Source organism: Polypterus senegalus, chromosome 2 (genome assembly GCF_016835505.1).
Source record: "Polypterus senegalus isolate Bchr_013 chromosome 2, ASM1683550v1, whole genome shotgun sequence".
Lineage (NCBI taxonomy): Eukaryota > Metazoa > Chordata > Cladistia > Polypteriformes > Polypteridae > Polypterus > Polypterus senegalus.
This window is the reverse complement of record NC_053155.1, coordinates 135,964,597-135,983,958: the sequence shown is the minus strand read 5'-3', so window position 1 is coordinate 135,983,958 and position 19,362 is coordinate 135,964,597. Positions and strand designations below refer to the sequence as shown.

Genomic DNA, 19,362 nt, shown 5'->3' with positions numbered 1-19,362 from the left:
GAGGACGCTGCAGGGAGGCCTAGGGACTTATCCTTTCCTTATAGCCCGGAAGTAATTCACAATCGCGGAAACGGAAGAAATGATATACTTCCGGACTGAAGAAAAAGATAAATTTTTTACCTGACCCCTGGATAATCACATGGACTGAGGGCTCAGAAGCACTTCGGGTCGAGGACTATAAAGGACTGTGGGAGATCCCAGACAGATGAGCTGAGTTAGGAAGCAGAATGGCTAAGCGTCTGGGAGTGGAGGATTGTGATTTGATTATTGGAGAATTGATTTGTTTATTATTTATGAGAATTGTGGAGAGGAGCGTGCTTTGTGTACATTATTATTGTAATAAATAATTATTGGACTTTTTATCTGGTGTCTGACGTGGTGTCTGAGGGTTCAAGGGAGCGAGAGTGCCCCTAATATACAGTATCACACAGCTTATTAAGTGTCAAAATATGCAATGCATATTTTTGTTATTTGTATTACTTTTTGTATTTTATTCTTTTTTACACATCAATGGATACTTTAATCCGCATATTAAAACATGCTACTTTTTCTATGAAAAATCAGATTTCAGTTATGAATTTTTTTAGTCCCTTAGAAAACTCTACAGTATGAAACTTGGAAGTGCTAATTTATTACAAACAGCAACATGATGAACTGCTTGGTTTAAAAATGTGAATTATTATTCACAATTATACACATATACAGTATATTAATAACACCTACAATCACAATTTTTTATCTATACATATAAAATGCAAAGCCCTCACTGACTCATCACTAATTCTCCCACTTTCCATATAGGTGAGAAGCTGAAATTTCGCGTGCTCATTCTTTGCAGTGTACTTACAAAAGTTAGGTATGTTTCATGTCCTATTGCAACACCCAAAGGGGGAAACGGGTATACCCCTTAAACTGTATATATAGATAGGGGAAACCCCTCTTCACTATTTCAGTGACTTCCTATATACGTAATAAGCCGAATTTCCCATGCTCATTCTTTACACTGTACTTACAAACGTTAAGCATGTTTTATTTTGTGCCATGCCCCGTAACGAACTTTTGAAAATAACTTCTTCTTTTTGCAGGTTCTCACCATTATGCCGTAAGGAACTATCGGAACTGACCTCTTGTTTGGGCAGTTTCATTCCTTATTTCCGTTAACAGATGATTTATTTCATGGCAGAGACGCACAAGGGCCGCCCCCAGTCCCTTTTCCTTTTTCCGCACGGCCACTATCCATGTACCTACTATGTGGTTGGCTCCCTGCCTATGTACATTAATGACATCCCACGCTCATGTGTCTCCTCACTTGCTTCCTTACTTTCCTCAGCTGTTCATTGTGCTCACTGCTCCCTTCTTCTTTGCTCCACCGCTTCAAGCCTGTTATTGTTCCCCTTCCTTCATATCCTCCTGCTGGTGACTCCTGTCTTTTTGTTACAATCATCAAATTCACTCTCAATACTAAAATAAGCCTACGACAATTACATTGACAATCATGTTACGTTATTTTTAAAATGTTTCCTTGTCCTTTACATAACTTCTTTAACACTGCAAAGCATGGGTATTTTGCTAGTGTATATACTGTATGTATATATATATATATATATATATATATATATATATGTATGTGTATATGTGTATGTGTATATATATATATATATATATATATATATATATATATATGTATATATATAATATATATATATTATGAATGTTATCCTGGAATAACAGAAGGTGCTGAGCCAAATAGTATCTTCTCTTTCCACGATAGGATTGACACATACATGTTCATAACACATTTGCAATTACATACAGTATACTGTATATCAATGGTATATACAAATGTAACATGGAAATATCCAGTTAATCTCCTTGAGGTAAATTAAACATGACCCCAACATTCTTTATATATTTTACATGCAGAAAATCTTCTTGTTTGAAAAATCTATTAAATTAGTAAATAAATCCTACTTTTTCACTAATGCTGGCAAAGAGAAATCTGAAATTGATTTGGTACCACAAATAAAATATTGTAGGCCTCATCTGTGTAGCCAAAACAAGTTGCTGCTTCCCCCCTGTAAAACACACAGGAAACTCCACTCTATTGTCTGCAGCTAATGTTGTGTTAACAAAGTGCTCCGCTCCAGTTGACCAACACATTTCCAAACTCTAACTTTCACTCCAGTCCCAGTTTGTACAGTTCCTGAGAGACAGCACTTGTACAGTTGGCTGGATTGGCTCACTCAAAAAAGTCTTAGAAACAGTCACAGCACTCTGTAGTGTTTCAAACCAGGTAGATTCATGAAAAGACTACTTACTAAATACAGTAAACTTCGGGTTCAAGTCCACAACAAAAATAACTAAATCCCCACTTCAGTGACTTAAGTTTAGTTATCTGTACAAAAACATCACTTAAAACATTCCTCATGCAATTTCTGAATGCGCGCACTACATATCTAGAAACATCTTTTCTCCATCACTTTCCAATCTCTGCCTCCCTTTCTCTTTCCCATATGCCTTTTGTCTATGACTTTTGACCTTCCCCTTTGTTTGCTACCATCCTGGTAAGTAAAATAAAGTTTTCACTTTTAACCTTGGATAATTTTAAATACTATTACATAACATTCATAATAAAATATTTTTTATTTAAAACTATAACAAGTGCATTGCTATTATTACCTTGTATCTCAATTTTTAACAATCTTTTAAGGTAGCATAAAATGCAAGGACACATGGCACGCAACTAGCAGTTAACTGCAGTGAGCAGATCACTTTTTTTCAGTAATTAGAGTTTCATTTTAGCTCGTTTTTGTACATCTGTAATAGGCAGGAAATCATTGCCAATCTGTTCTTTCTATTATTTAAATTTAATGAATGTATATCACCTTGATTGATAGCACGTGACCTTCACTGCAGTAATTGCTTTTCTTTTATTTAGGAAAACAAAGGCAGTCTACTACAATAGAGTATTAAAAGTCATACTTCAGATAAGGATTTCTGTTTTTAATATTGTGTATGCCAGGGGTTTCATTCATTAATAAGAATAATGTCATCTTTTTAGTTTTAAGTGTGGAGATGAAGGACATTGACAGGTGGATACCCAAGCAAAACTCTGGTGTAGCAACTCAAATTAGTTTAATGACACCCCTGAAACATACAGAAATTAAAAGCAGAATGTATTTAAATAATATCTAAATTCTAAAGGAACTACATTAAACTTTAACTGGAAGTATCTAGAGTCTAGTTTTCTAAAATATTTGAATGCTTATTTTTTTTTATATTACTCACTTATCTGTGTTGTTACAGTTGTTGACATTGTAATTTGCCAAAGGCCAGCGACTATTTCAAATGTAGGAATAAAATTAACAGTAATACATGCATCTTTAAAGGCAAAAATCATTGCTTCAAAGGCTGACAAAAATTATGCTAAAATAAATTAATATATATATATATTTAAATACATACAAAAAATCAATCTATGTACGTTATATAAATTGATAAATACATTTGAAAATTTGTATTTCATTATTCCATTCCCTGAAATTAAACCAGTTCAATACCTCTGGAAGTCTGTTATTAATATAAAGTTATTCCATGATGACATATTTGTCATGGACAGTGACTTGCACAGGTCACTAAAGGATAGAAGCAGCAGGACTACTTCAACCCAAAATAGAAGATAATAGTAATAGGATTAACAAAACTAATAATCATAGTGATTACTAAAACAAGTAATTCAATAATGTTGCAGAAGGGAAGTTTTTTTAATTAAGCAAAGAAAAAATCTATTCTTCCATGAGTAACAACTCACTTTTTAATTTTGCCAAGCTGATCTGGGTTCCCCATTGTTGACTGAGCATTACTTCCTCTACTGGAAACCTCTTTGAGCTCTGGACCTCGAAAACGTTCCAAAAAAGAATCTGGTCTCTGGTCTTCATGATCCAAATGCCGTGTTGCCCAACTTCTCAAAGAAATAATAAACTGAGAAAGCCTGAAAAAAAGCAACAAATATTATGATCACTCAGAAATAGATCATTTTGGATGAAGGTTCCTTATTTTCTTAGTCATTCATTTCAAGAAAAAGTCTGTTCCTATAAACAGTAAAGGAGAGCCACAGACTATTCCAATAACAATGTACTCAAGACATGAGCTAAGCCAAGATGGAGTGCTATTCCTTTAAAAGATTAAAACTCCTACTTACTCACACTGGGCCAAGTTAGTGGCCCAAAGCAGCACAGGCTCTACGTTTTTGGGACAAGGAAGGAAACCTCACTACCTGGAGAATAACCCATACTGTATACGAGGGGCATTGCAAAAGTCCTTAGCCTACAGCTCTTAGCGAGTTTCCACCATGTTCATATCAATTGGAGATAAGCTTTATGTTTCCCGAGTTTAGTGGTATGATAAAGGAGAGTAAGGGGAGTTGAGGTTGCTGCTGCTTGACTTTAAACGAACCTTTTTTTTTTCTTGCTATGATGATGCAATAGCACACTCTGCAAAGCTGTCCATTGAAATTTGAAGACATCTGTCATCCATCTGGTTGAACCCTCTCCTTATTGACCCAATTTAGTGCCTGGTATTTCCCAAAAGTTAACAAACCTTTGTATGGAAAAGTTTTTGAAACATGATTAATTAATTGATGCAGGAATGACCCTCGCTAATGTGGTGAGAAGGTGCAAACTGCACACAGAAAGAGACCAGATGTTTTTATATTAATCTTCACTGTGGATTTATTTTAATTGTGATGGCTTCATGAAAGCCTTGCTTGTTTTTGTTTTTTGCTGTTAAATAAGACAAGTATTTATCTTTGTATTAAGAAACATATATATATATATATATATGTATTTTTATATATATTTGTACTATATATAGAAAACAGCATTTGTGTAATTCACTGGAAGCCTTTTCCAGGTACTGTTTTCTTTCCCCGTCACATGTTTTAGTTTGTGAAACATTTTCAAAAAGTTCCTCATAATGCCTTTGTGTGAGAGGAGAGTAAGTAATGCAAGCAAGGTATATAACTGAATTACTGACTGTCTACTGCCTTTTGACTTTTTCACGTAATGAAAGAAGACCCCCTGACAACCTGCTTGATTTTCACTTTCAAATGAGTACATCCTATTACACAAGTGGAGTGTTTTTTGCTGGGAAAGTTTCATGCAAACAATACAGAGCCAAATGAGAAAGAAGCTGTAAGATCTGACACCTGCTGCCTACTCCCTAAGTGAGCACGTACTGTACCAGGACATGCCATCACCTCTCTTGGTAATTGTGAAAATGGACATAAATGATTTAAAATCACTCCACATCTAAAAATGTGCATTTTAACGGAAATACGTGCCCTATAACATGCCCTTGCCTGCTCATCTGCTCACTCCTCCTGTAGCCTTATGACATCTCCGAACAGCAGGCCAGAGCTCTATCCACTTCACTGCTTGTAAAACTAAAAAAATGGTGTGACATTCAAAGCTCAGATTTTTGCACGTTTCCAAAATTTTGTTTTTTTTAAATGAAAAAAAATTGTGAAATTTTGCACATAATTTCAATGTCTTTGTTAACATCAGCATACAGTATGCACACATGGTAGTCGTAGTAGTAGTAGCAGTAGTACTACTGTCACGTGTACAACACACTAATATCTTTGAAGCCTTTTAAGATGATAGTTTAGTTTGAGCAGAATTTTTAAATAATTTTCTTTGGAACAAGTCTTTAGGTGAGTGGTATTTGCAATTTACGGTAGTTTTTAATTGTTTAATTATACGTTATAAATAATCTACAAAGCTCAATCAAGCGTAAGCCCATTTTCTGAACCCAGTTGTCTGGCTTCCTTTCTGAGATTGAGTCTCTTGATAGGCCATCCAACAGTCGATATAATGATGTACACAGAATTTTTGACAGAATTTAAAAATTGAAACCAGGTCTATTAGCATGCAAGAAGTTAAGGGGCACGTATTGATACAGTGCATTGCTGCACCCACCACACGACAAACCAACTCAGGATCCAGACTGGGACCTGAGTGCAGCCATGCAACGGGTGATACCTCAGCAGCACACTAGTTCAGGTGGAGTGGAACAGTGTGAGGTTTTTTATGTTGGCTGGAGTAGCATGCAAGCCCCTCTAAATTTTGTAGATTAAGAAATTAACATTACCATGATTTGAAAATGAATTAGCTCTTTCCTTGTACAGTGACAACTTCTGTTTACTTTTGACACCTACTGCACGCCCAACCTACCTGGAAAGGGGTCTCTCTTTGAACTGCCTTTCCCGAGGTTTCTTCCATTTTTCCCTACAAGGTTTTTATTGGGAGTTTTTCCTTGTCTTCTCAGAGAGTCAAGGCTGGGGGGCTGTCAAAAGGCAGGGCCTGTTAAAGCCCATTGCGGCACTTCCTGTGTGATTTTGGGCTATACAAAAATAAACTGTATTGTATTGTATTTACTAGATTAATCACTTCTACACTATGAATAAAGCACACAATCTATTGCTACTCAGATCTAAGCTATTTTCACAAATATGTCAGTTTCTAAAGCAATTGCATGCTCAGTTCAAATGAATATTTTGGCATTTATCAGTGAGTTATGTTTGTAAGCCATTAATAAACCTTAGTCTCATTGAAGTCAGATATGCTATATATATATATATATACAGTATATATGTCTGGGGACAACCGTGAATGAATTTTGCTTAAAACTGGATGAGAACAATTAGACCGCTCACTGAGTGTCGCATTTCTAAACAAATTCAATGCCTCATGAAGGTGGCACTTAAAGTAGGGGTGGAAATTTTCAGTTGCAACGACCAGTGGTGCTTTCATTAACCTGATCTGACAGGGAGCAAGCTTCTGATTATGATAAACTGGCTACAGTCCAAAAGTTGTTTAAAAGGACTTCTGTTAGACATACAAATGTGTGTCACATGTACAGAGAACACATTTTAAAAAATAAAAATAATTTGATGAAAGGGAAAAACATTTCAAATTATACAGTACAGGGTGGTCCAGATCTAATTATGCAGATCCAGATCGTCTGGATGACTTTGATTTATGCGGGGACGATTCCAGTTCGGAGTGAAGGCGATTCTTCATGTCTTCAGTTCGCACACTTCTCGATGGTCCAGGATTTTTCAAGTGATTTTCTATGTAATAAACTTAATAAGTTATAGCGTAATGAAAATTGCATAATTAGATCTGGACCACCCTATACATTGGCATTCGGCAGCATCAACAGATGAATGGTAAATGTGAACAATATGTTGTCGCAGGTGCTGTGTGTGCTCTCTGTTATTCAGCTTTAATGAAGATACTGCTGTAAGGTTGAAAGATTTGGCGGCTATGCTTGTGAAAATATAAACTGCAAAATATGCATTTGGAGTAAATATGTGTCACACTCCATCACAAGGACTGCTTTTAAGAGAGCTGCGCCCCCACGGTTGCACATTTCAGTACTCAAAACATCTTAATCAATAAATCTGCTTAACAACACCAGTAGAGACACACATGAGACTGCATAACACCCATCTTCTGACTGAACATCTAAATGAATAATTAAGCAAGCTAGCATTACTGTCTAATTGGAAATGCATACATTCCATGCCAGACTATAGCTGTGGCATTTTAACACATTGTATATTCATAGACCACAATACTAATCTTAGCTCTATTTGCTGGTGTTATGTTATCTGATGATACATAATTAAAATGACAGAAAGATATTGAAGCAGTCAGAAGTATTTTTCAAATATTGAGCTAAATAGCTGCGGTGGTCTGTGTGTGTGTCTGTCTGTCTACTCTGTCATTACAATATACAAATGAATCATTAAGCTTCAATTACCTTGTGATGCTGAACTCCTGAATTTGCAACAGCAAATTTACCTTTTTATTCTCTTTCAGCATCCAGTCTTTTGTTCAGTTTCTTTTGCTTTCTCACTGAAACCCTGGTGGCAGTTTAAGCTTCACAGACTGGAGGAACTGAGTGAGAGTTTTTTAAGAAAAAACCCTGCAGGTGTAGCCTTTGAAGTGTAGGATTTCACTGCTATTCACTACAGTACACACTTTTTGTCCCCGTGAGACTAGTTAAACCTCACTTCAGCTCATGAACTATTATACACCAAGGCTAAAACTTATGTGCAAGTCCCATCATTTTGCACAAGAGGATATTCTGACTTACTTATTGCACATGCACATTTCAAATTGATATTGAATATCAGGCATATTAAATTAGGAAAGATTAATAAGAAGAAGTGGTTCCACTGACAGAAGTGAATAGTTCTTTTTAAATATTTGATTGCCTAAAGCAGATTATTAAAGTACATAACACTTGTTTAATTACTAATGACATTGTAAATTAACAATAAACTCATGGAAATAAAACAAATTATTTATATGACAGATGTCTGTGACAGGTGACGTCAAAGGACCCATTATTGTTGTATAAAATGTGAGCATGTGGGGTGTACTCATCACATACCTGTACTCAAACTGATGCCATGGAGAAACCAAAGTATAAATAATGGTGTTTATTTTAACAAAATAACATGGGGTGAGAAATACGCCAAGGGATTTTAAAATATAACACAGCCAGAAAAAAAGACAACCTTATGGCTGCTCTGTGTTGTTAAGACCTCTGTCTATCATGTGGCGCAGCTAGTTCCATTGTCCAAAAATGTGTCAGAAATCCTCTTTTCTTAAATTCTGTCTTTCGTTTTCCTTTGGTCTCTCTTTCTAATATTAGTAAGCTCTTGAGTGGTCTCAGAACTCAAAAGTCTAGCTAGAAAGGTCTTTAAGCCTCGGCTAGAAGTTTCTGGATATAGGTGTTAGGGACCTGAAGAGTGTCTGAGAATTGTGAGTGAAAAAGACCAGGAGATTATAAAAAAGCAGAGAATCATAGGCAAAGAGGAATAGCAAGGGCTAAACTGTCACTGGACAAAATGAGAATGAGAACAAGAAGCCACTCAGGGTAAAACAAAACCGTAGTCAAAACACAGTGAGGGTCAAAACCAGAGAAACAAACCTGGTGGTATGACTATTTAAAATAAAGCTAACACTAAAGAGAACCAACGATTATGAGTCCACCAAGGGTAACTGAAAGTGTGAACATTACAATATTTCTGCATCATCATTATTATTACACTGTCTACTGTCCGCTGGTTGTATTCCACCCTTTGCTCTGCCATAATGATAAGCATCAATGTTGCCTTAGCCTATTTTGTATTATTATCAGGAACTCATAAGGTCTTGCCCCCATCTTTCTTTAGTCATTTTCTTCTGTCCTTATAGTTGATTTAACAATGGAAGCAACAAGCAGGTTAAATCCTTGTCCTAAGTCTCACAGTGAGTCAAAAGCAGGAACTAAACCTGCAGCAGCCTTGGAGTTTAAATTCCAGCACTTTCAGCATTACACCACATTCCTCCCTTAATGTGAGGTGAATAGTGAAATTTATCCATCCATCCATTCTCCAACCTGCTATATGGGGTATAGGGGGCCTGCTGGAGCCAATCTCAGCCAACACAGGGCACAAGGCAGGAAACAAACCCCAGGCAGGGCGCACACACACACCCACACACCAAGCACACACTAGGGCCAATTTAGAATCGCCAATCTACCTAACCTGCATGTCTTTGAACTGCGCGAGGAAACTGTGAAATTTATAATATTCAAAAATAATTGTATTGTAAAAATCTTTAAATCTGATTACATGTTAGTTCTTTCACCCCAGAGACATTCTTGTGTGAGGTTTGTTAGTGTGCCAGTTATGGCACTCTTCACTCAGTTGTATTAAATTCAGTCGGTCTCATTAATGTCCTGACAGCCCTTAAATTCTATTTGGAGAGATGTCTAAAAGACATTAGCTCACTATGATAGGTGTTACATGAAAAGGGACTCATAACTTTATCATTGTTTCAGAGATTTTCTGGGAGTTGACTAACACTGATTTAGTTCTTATACGTTTTTGTATATTAGTTACTGTATAGTCAGCCCATTGCTTTGGGTCTGCCTGATGACATTTTCACCTTTCCACATAAAATGTACTTCTAATAGAGGCATACAGTACATTAACTATTCCAACCAGCTATAGATTTTGTTTTTGTGCACTATCTTTATATATAATACCCTACCGTGGCTGTTCGTTTGTCTGTCCAGGAGTTTAAATCACCTGTAGCTTGCAAAGTCTTTGACCTGTTGACCTGAAATTTGGTACACATATACTACGTGACGTCTACTATCCGCTTTCAGGTTGATGATTGACCTCCAAGGTTATTCCTCTTTTTATTTTATTTTATTGTAGAATCAGCTCTCTGCAGCGGCCAGCAGGGCGGCTGTGCGGCACATGTGTACAGGTGTTGTTCTCATCCTTATCATCTTCACCGTCACTTCCACTACCTCTTCATATCTTAAATCATTCTTGAGGCAGATTGACCACTTAAGTGCCATCTTAAGTGAAAAATTAAGGAAAACATACTAAGTAATTGCAACACAAACACTAACTTAATCAGTTTTAATGCGAAAAGATGCCGACGAAAGAAGAAAAGCAGTGGGCCGCTAGGCTGGAGAAAAGAACAACTGCTCAGGAAGCAGCAAGCGCATCAACCTCTGAGCAAGCAAATGCTAAACGTACAGAGAGAGAGGATGAAAACTAGGAATGCTCAAGTCAAGTGTATTCACTGCATGTTATCATGCAGTGCGCTGTTACTGGTTTTGAAATATTTGCAGAGGTAATACTGATATTATTTCTCTGTCTCATCAGTATTTTCTACCTCAGATAAAGGCGACTTTACTTGGCAAAAATAAAAATCTTCCACTGTACCTATTTATACTCAGGTGTTGTCTTCTTTATGAACATTGCTAATTGTCCACAAACAATCCACTGAGCACTCAAAAATGTGCTGGATGTTTCATGGTGTAGTAACAGTAAGGCCAGGGGATAATTAACTGTCATTAGTTAGTCAGGTTGTCAACTGAAGACTATAAAAACTACCAAAAAACTAACACAAATAACTTGGGCATCGTCAGTTTGAACATACGCAATTAAAGTTTACATTCCTTAACTACGTAGCTTTCACAGTTCTTTGTGGAGGTGTTGACATTTCATTCACAATGTGATCTTAGTGACTGACTAAGTTATTTATATTTATAAAATATTAAAAAAAATTTAAAAGGGCTGAAAACAAGGTGTTTAAGATACTGAATACTTTCCTTTTTACTTTATAGTATATGAAGTATAGGGAATTTTACATATAAGTATTATGTACAAAACATAGATTTCTATCAACTTTTGGGCTATTCCCGTTAGCCGGAAGTGGTACTTTACCTTTTATTCATGCAGCTGCAGGGTCTGATTTATTCATCTTTACTTTTATAATAATTGTTTAATATTTTATTAATTTGATTTGATTTGTTGTTGATGGATCGTTAATGTACATAACATAAAAACATAATCATTGTCTTGCGGTTTACTCCTTAAATATCCATCCCAATATCTGAATATATGAGAAAGTCTAGGGGAGTCCACTCCCGATTTTTTAGTTTTATAAGAATAAATTACAAAATATTACATTACAGGTTCATATTGTGACAGTTGCTAATCAACATTCCATGTCGCCACGATTAGTAAATATAAATACCTTACCTTGAAGTGTCTGTATCACTTACCTGAAAAATGTCAATTTGTCATTAACATACAAACACCCTAATTTTGCACATTTTAGGGTGTATTTCTCTTGCAGTTTAAGACATTAGAAAAGTTCATTCTTGATACACGGTACTGTTTTTTTAAACCAATTATTCTTAATGTGGAGTCCTACTTTAAAATGTCCCTGCAATGTTGTAAATTTCTTTCAATGATAAAATCAATGAGCAGCATCACTGAATGGCAGGGTCAGGAAAGGAAAAAAAAATACAGAAAGACCCATCACTGAATTATTAAGCAATAACTTATTTCAAATTCACATTAAATATCATCCTTATCCCATCTTGAAAGCTGTGAAAAAAGTATAACCTATTATGTAAATGCCACTTAAAGAAACTGAAGCATCTAGATGGTTAAGATTGGCCCAACAGACTTATATTCTTACCAATTACAAAAGAAGTTTTGAATCATTCCTTTGATAGAATATGTGACTTTTTTTATTAAATTACCAGAACATTGTTTGCTACTGTGTAATAGTGGGTGAATTACAATTTTACAAATTGAAAAAGATAATGCAGTGTGCAAGAATTGTATCATAAGGCACCTAAGGGACCATCAGATTCTCTGGGTTCTCTGGTTTGATGAAACCAAGATTGAACTGTTTCTCCTCAATTCTAAGATTCACGTTTGGAAGAAAACAGAAACCACTCCTTGCCTGCAGTATATACAGTTTATTTTTTATTTATACTAAATAGAACATCTTTTGCTACTGTGTTATAGTGAGTGGATTAGGATTTTTCCAATTAAAAAGATAAAGCAATGAACAAGAATTGCAATGTGAGATATCACAACAGTTTTTAACCATGTAATATTATCGCATTCAGTAGTACTCTTAATGAGTAAGTAATGATGGCTCCCATAATCCGTGCCTTTACATGTGCTTCAAAAGCTGGTTATTCACAGAAACCTGATTTCTAAAATGCTATGTAAACCATTTTTCTGGTTAAAGAATTCAGGTCATTGGACTCTAAAAATGCCCAATTAACAGACATAGATTTCTCTGTGAATAATCCAGTTATATTGCCATATAAACCCATAACCGGGTTACTGTTAAGGGTTTTGTAATCTGAGCATGTCTGCAGCAGTCTGTTAGTCTGTGCATATATTTTCTTCACACACGCTTTTAGCAGCCATGGGTAGAAATGCCCTCAAAATAAATTTCCAAAGACAAATGTTTGTGTTATTGTATTATTTCTTCTCCTGGCTGAAATAATCTGTCTTAATATTTCAGAAATTTATGTTGATGAGCTGAACGTACGTACACGGCTAAACTCAGCAACACAATCTTGAGATCAGTAGGATAACACGTTGAAAGCAAAGCTCATTATGTATTCTGATCATTTTTAAGTAACAAATAATCTAAGACAATACTTTATCTTATAAAAAAAAATACCTGTGTTATTATTCCAGCAGCAGTGGGTGTAAGGCAAGAAGTACATTTACCAGGTACTTTGCAGGGCTCATTTAAGAGTTTGCTATGTGCAATCTAGTAACAGAAATCTATTAATAAAGCGTCAATTTGACAAAATACATTTAAAAAACACAAGAAGGTTTCATGCTTTTTTTCAGATTCACGGTGGCTGATGATGACACTTAAATCTTTTTTTGCACAGTCTGATGATGTTGGAGCAATTTGACAAAAGAGAATTCTAGAAGATTACTTCCCCATGTAAAAGTGGATTATTACAAAACCAGATCTCTGCTTTAATCAGGTTTTTCACCTTAATCTGATTATGTTTGTGCATGTAAACAATCTCAACATCTCGTAGATAGGCAAAAAAAAAATTCCCAATATAAACTGAGTGCTTGGAAAGTCCCAAATATGTGGCTGAGCAAAAAAGGTGCCTGATGACATGACTCACAATGAGGGTCTTGGCCTGGGTACATTTTAGATTAGATAAGTGCAGTGGTGTACAATTTTTACACCATGCCTTGCACAGATTGATGAGGAATATATCTTGTTCATTGTTGATTTCTATTCTTCATTTGATTATTATTCTGCGGTGGGCTGGCATCCTGCCCGGGGTTTGTTTCCTGCCTTGCGCCCTGTGTTGGTTGGGATTGGCTCCAGCAGACCCCCGTGACCCTGTAGTTAGGATATAGCAGGTTGGATAATGGATGGATGGATTTGATTATTATTATTATTCTGTGATTTCTACATAGCAAATATGTATACATCCTTTGAACATTCGTCTCAAATTTTAAGTTAAAACAACATTATTTTTTTCTATTGAAGTATATCCAATTCAGAATGTTTGTAGAAAGATACTGGCTCACCTTCCATATTCTTTGTTTAATTTTGGTGATACAGGCTATACTGTCTTGCTATAATGAAGATATGCTGTATGCAATATTTTTGTTATCCCTCAGCAAGGGTTTCTCCATTGTTTTATGTCTATTTTGTACTTTATTGTGCCATTTATTTATGCTAATGTTACTTTTGATAAGTATTATTCTTTGTTTTTGATTATGTATATATGCTGCCCGTGTTTCATTTCATGTGTTTTGTGGCTGGTGCCCCAAGAGGCAGGGCCACCTGCCAATCACCGCCAGGTACTGCCCTCCGTCCTATAAACCCAAAGGGTCTCCCACAGTTCCAGGCTGTTAATTTTGAATGTGCTTAAAAGTGACGAGTTCTTGTGTTTTTATGTGCTTGTGCTTAGTGATTTACTGGATTTTTTTTAACTTATTACCCTGTATTTCTAGTATTCTTGGGATTTTGTACTGGGATTTTGTTTGCTTTTGGATTTGATTTTAACAGGCATTGTAGGCCTTTTGTGCTCTTCACAGCGTCACAGTGTTTTACAGAGCAAATGTCTTGTGAAGAATAAATATTTTTATATATAATGATTGTTTGTTTGCTCTTTTTACTTGCTGGATTTGATGGTTTCCCCCTTAATGGGTGGTTTTGGGACTATGTGCTTTGTAATTCACTTCTTGGAACTCCACCTCATAGCAACTTCTACACTCTATACCACTCTCTTTCAAAAAGTTCCTCCTTAGATGGCTTGACACCAAATACGGAAAGAGACTAAATATTTTTTAATTATGGGTGAAGTTACATTGAAGGTCATTCTTATTAAAGGAAATGTTAGCAAAGTTACATTTTACTATTCATCTTGCTTTTTGCCGATGATGTTATCCTGTTTGCTTCATCAGGCTGTGATCTTCAGCTCTCTCTGAATTGGTTCGCAGCTGAGTGTGAAGCGGCTGGGATGAGAATCAGCACCTCCAAATCCGAGAGCATGGTCCTCAGCTGGAAAAGGGTGGAGTTCCCTCTCAGAGTTTGGAGCGAGATCCTGCCCCAAGTGGAGGAGTTCAAGTATCTTGGGGTCTTGTTCACGAGTGAGGGAAGAATAGACCGTGAGATTGACAGGCGGATCGGTGCGGCATCTGCAGTGATGCGGGCTCTGCATTTGTCTGTCGTGGTGAAAAAAGAGCTGAGCCGTAAGGCAAAGCTCTCAGTTTACCAGTTGATCTACGTTCCTACCCTCACCTATGGTCATGAGCTATGGGTAGTGACCGAAAGAACGAGATCGCGAATACAAGCGGCTGAAATGAGTTTCCTCCGCAGGGTGTCTGGGCTTTCCCTTAAAGATAGGGTGAGAAGCTCAGTCATCCGGGAGGGGCTCAGAGTAGAGCCGCTGCTCCTCCACATCGAGAGGAGTCAGATGAGGTGGCTCGGGCATCTGATCAGGATGCCTCCTGGACGCCTCCCTGGTGAGGTGTTCCGGGCACATCCAACCGGGAGGAGGCCCCGGGGAAGACCCAGGACATACTGGAGGGACTCCCGGCTGGCCTGGGAACGCCTTGGGATTCTCCCGTAAGAGCTGGAAGAAGTGGCCGGGGAGAGGGAAGTTTGGGCCTCTCTGCTTAATCTGCTGCCCCCGCGACCTGACCCCGGATAAGCGGAAGAGGATGGATGGATGGATGGATGGATGGATGGAGAAATACTGTAAACATTTTATTTAAAAACTTAATTTCTTAACATAAAGTAATTTATCATATTAGTGTAGTATTTAACTACCAATGGACTTATCATATATGTAAGTATTAAAGATACAATACTTACAATACAATCAATTATTAATGAATGTAAGAAAAGTATAAATTATACATTAACCAAACCTACTTTGAATATTCCCAAAGTATCTCAAATGTAGTCTTGTTGAAAGTTTCCTAATCCAGCAAAATTATGATGTAAAATGAGAGCAACTTTGATGAGAACAGGCCATTCAGCACAATAAGCTCACTTAGTGTACTATTGTGTTACAGTTAACCATGTTACAGTGCTTAACATTCATGAAAACCTTTAAGCAAAAACAAGCAGGAATTTTTTATTTATTGTTAGAAAAAAATGCAGTAAACTATTTTGAAATAAATTAGAATAAACTGAAGTAAGCAATCAGCAGGCGAGTCATTGAGTGCTTAGTCATGGGGTTCATGCAGTTCTCTAACCATCTGTGTTTTAAGCCTTAATACGGTAGTCACAGTGGCAGATGTACCAAACATAATAACCTGTTCTCAGTCTGTGATCAGGAATTAACAGGCTTTGGAAACATGAAGTGCTCTGTCCAATAACTACTTTACTTTTTTTGAATTTGAAAGCAGAGCAAGGCCATTGCAAGACATACTCATAGATATTCACAGTGGACTGATGTAGGGTTGCCAATCAACATCACAGGCACATCTGTCAGAAAACTGTCTGAAAACTCAAACCGAGAGGAAAATGGTATGCATACTCCACACAGACAGGAATCAAAAGCAGCCATGTGGACCTGACTATTGTCTCTTTCATTATATTTAACTCTACCAACCTTGTCTCTCACTAAGAGGAGATGGAGAATTTGCTAAATATATTTCAGAAAGTTTTGTTTGTGAAAAAGAGGAGTTAAGTGAAATAATTGTCAGATGCAAAAAACAGTAACTTAACTGAATTAACCTGGGAATTGAATGTTACCTGGCCATTGCTCCTCTGCCTGTGAAAGAACTCCTGCGGGACTCGGAAAGCCCTCTGGTCTCCATGGAGATGACTCGCTGCAGCTCAGAAGAAGTGTCTTCACACAGAGAGGGCACCCTGAGAAAATGGGAAAACATCCTTCACTGACGCATCACATTCATGTTATGCTCAATTAAAAATAAGCAGATCAATAAATAAATAAACAAGGGTTGTTTCACAGCATCCCTTTATGTTCTAGTTATGTAGCACTGCAAAATTTTCCTAAATGCACAGGAAATCCTAACAATTCCAAACTCCAAATACAGCTTTTTAAATAGAGTAGAAATGGCGGAACAACTTATTCAAAAACTAAATATATTTAGCAAATAGTTTAAACTTACATTATTATTTTAAGATTTGAATTACCATAAGTTTGTTAATCAGGTTTAGTGATTGGAGAGGCACACTATAATCTGTATTAATGGTAGGAAGTCAAAAAAGAAAAGAAGAAATGAAGGTCTATGTTAAATTGCTATTTCAGATACAACATTCAACACTGGCTTTGCACAAACATTAAATAAACATTTAAACAATTTATTTTCTATATGTGGAAAATCATGGCCTTCATATATTGATTCTCTAAAGTTGGTTAGTCCAAAACAGTATTGTAATTGTTGGACTGGTCTCAGAACACAGAAGACTATATAAGAAAGATCAGATCTTCTCCCTTAAGAAGATGCTGCCGGATGTCAATCGAGAGCCACCCGGAGCACTTCCGGTTGCAGTATAAAGGAGGCCGCCTCACTTTATTTGGGAGGCCAGAGTCGGGTGGAACGTGGATGAAGCTTAGGAGGAAAGGAGTAGAGGCAGCAGAAAAAAAGAAAGGAAAAGGAACTGAGTTAGTGTGGCTGTTTGGTGCACTGTGTTGTGTGTAGGAATTACAGAAGAAATAAACGTGTGTGCTTTTGGACATTCTGAGTCCGTGTCTATCTGTGTCCGGGGTGCAAGTTCTACACCAGCCAAATAACTAATTTCTTGATTTATGGAAGGCTTGTGACTGTGGGATCATACAGGACTTCAACCCCCACTACATAATCTATTACTGCAAGTAAATGCAAAAAATTAATAACAGTTAACTCATATATCCTCTTTTCCTTCACGTAACAGCAAGCCAATGCTACATGTACTATATACTTTCATTTTTGTATTTTTTGAATAAACTTAGTTGAAGGAGCCTTTCCCTCTAAGAATAAGTAAAAACATTTGTTCTTGGGTAGCTTCTGATGTTGCTTACCCATCCAACCCAACATACAGTGATATTTTTCAAATTCTCTCATTCTCTTAATCTACATATGTTTAGTTGTGTCAGTTAAATAAAAGTACCTGCATGAAAAACTCACATGGTTATGGAGAGAACACGCAGTCTCCACACAGGCAAAAATTAAGCTGGAAGTCAACTACACACTCTAGAAAGCGGGCCATTCATTTAGAGGTTATCCCACTTTAAAAAATGTACTTTTCCTACAGTATATTGTTAAAATATAGGGATTGACAAAATAAAAGAAATATATGCACACAGAATACTGACTAAATACAGTGGTACCTTGGTAGTCTTCATTTGTTCCAGAAGGCATAATGAGTAGTAAAAAACGATGAGTACCAAATGAATTTTCCCATAAGGAATACTGTACTGTAAATTGAATGAATCCATTCCAGAACCCCAGAAAATCCACATTTTATAAGGCATTATATGCATTAATGGATTTTTATTTTACTAATAAACAGTATAAGTTCATAGACATAAATAAAAAAAATAAATAGGTTAAACAAAATAAATTTACCTTTACCTGTACTGAGAGGAGTTGATGACCTAAAGGGATGGTGGGGAGGAAGGTGTTGTGGAGGAGAGATGTTATTGTTTGGATGGAGACCACTCTCACATTTCTTTCTTATTTCCTTTTCTGTTGTATCATGGTTCTAATTTTTTTTTTCTGTTGGCTGTTATCATCAACCTTCATAGGACCCATGATTATACTATTCTTATTTGCACAAGAAAGAGCAAAAATTAAAAAATAAACACACACAAGAAAGTGTATGGCAGACCAAAACGGGGTTCTGCACTGAGTGAGCGCTACGCTGAGACTAATGCATGGTCCTTTGTTTGGCCCGAAAGGGACATGTGCGTGACATAAGTTCTAGCAAGTGTGACTTGTGCCAAACAAACAACAGGTGCCCCGGCAATTTTATTTTCTCGGCAAAATGCAACAAATACCAGTTCAGTGAGTTTCAAAGCCGTCAAGTACCAAAGTTTGACTGCAGTGCATTAGTCAGCAAGAACTGCCATAAGAGCTTCAAAACAGTCTACAAGTATCTCCAAATATACTGGAGGCATGCAATACAAATTTTGCAATGAATTAAATGTTAAGATATCAAGTATCTCTATTGATATTAAGAGTCTGTGCAGAAGCAAGCAGTTGCATGTTCGTGAGTAGTCTTAACAAAACCAGTTTGTCTTAAAAGTACATTAAAATGTATTAAACCATTTCTTGTAGCAACTATCATAAAAAGGTAATATTTCTCAATAACACATTTGTTCAATTACATGAATTCATAGTCAAACCTATTTTATACGACCCACTGTGACTTATTATTGATACTTCAGCCCACTAACAAAAATGCCCCTGTTCTAAACACAGCTTCCAGCATGGATTTTTCAGTTTTTGAAAGGGGAGATACAAAT

General features: G+C 36.5%; 1 protein-coding gene across 2 annotated transcripts in view; it reads right to left on the bottom strand.

The window, feature by feature from the left end:
• Nucleotides 1-19,362, bottom strand: part of cnga3a (cyclic nucleotide gated channel subunit alpha 3a) — a 106,770-nt gene that overhangs the window by 34,255 nt on the left and 53,153 nt on the right. For both annotated transcript variants that reach the window (XM_039744687.1, XM_039744686.1), the window contains exons 3-4: nt 16,644-16,760; nt 3,812-3,991 (exon numbers count right to left, since the gene is read on the bottom strand). In XM_039744687.1, the coding sequence (XP_039600621.1) occupies nt 3,812-3,991; nt 16,644-16,760 (297 nt within the window). The remainder of the gene's footprint in view (nt 1-3,811; nt 3,992-16,643; nt 16,761-19,362) is intronic.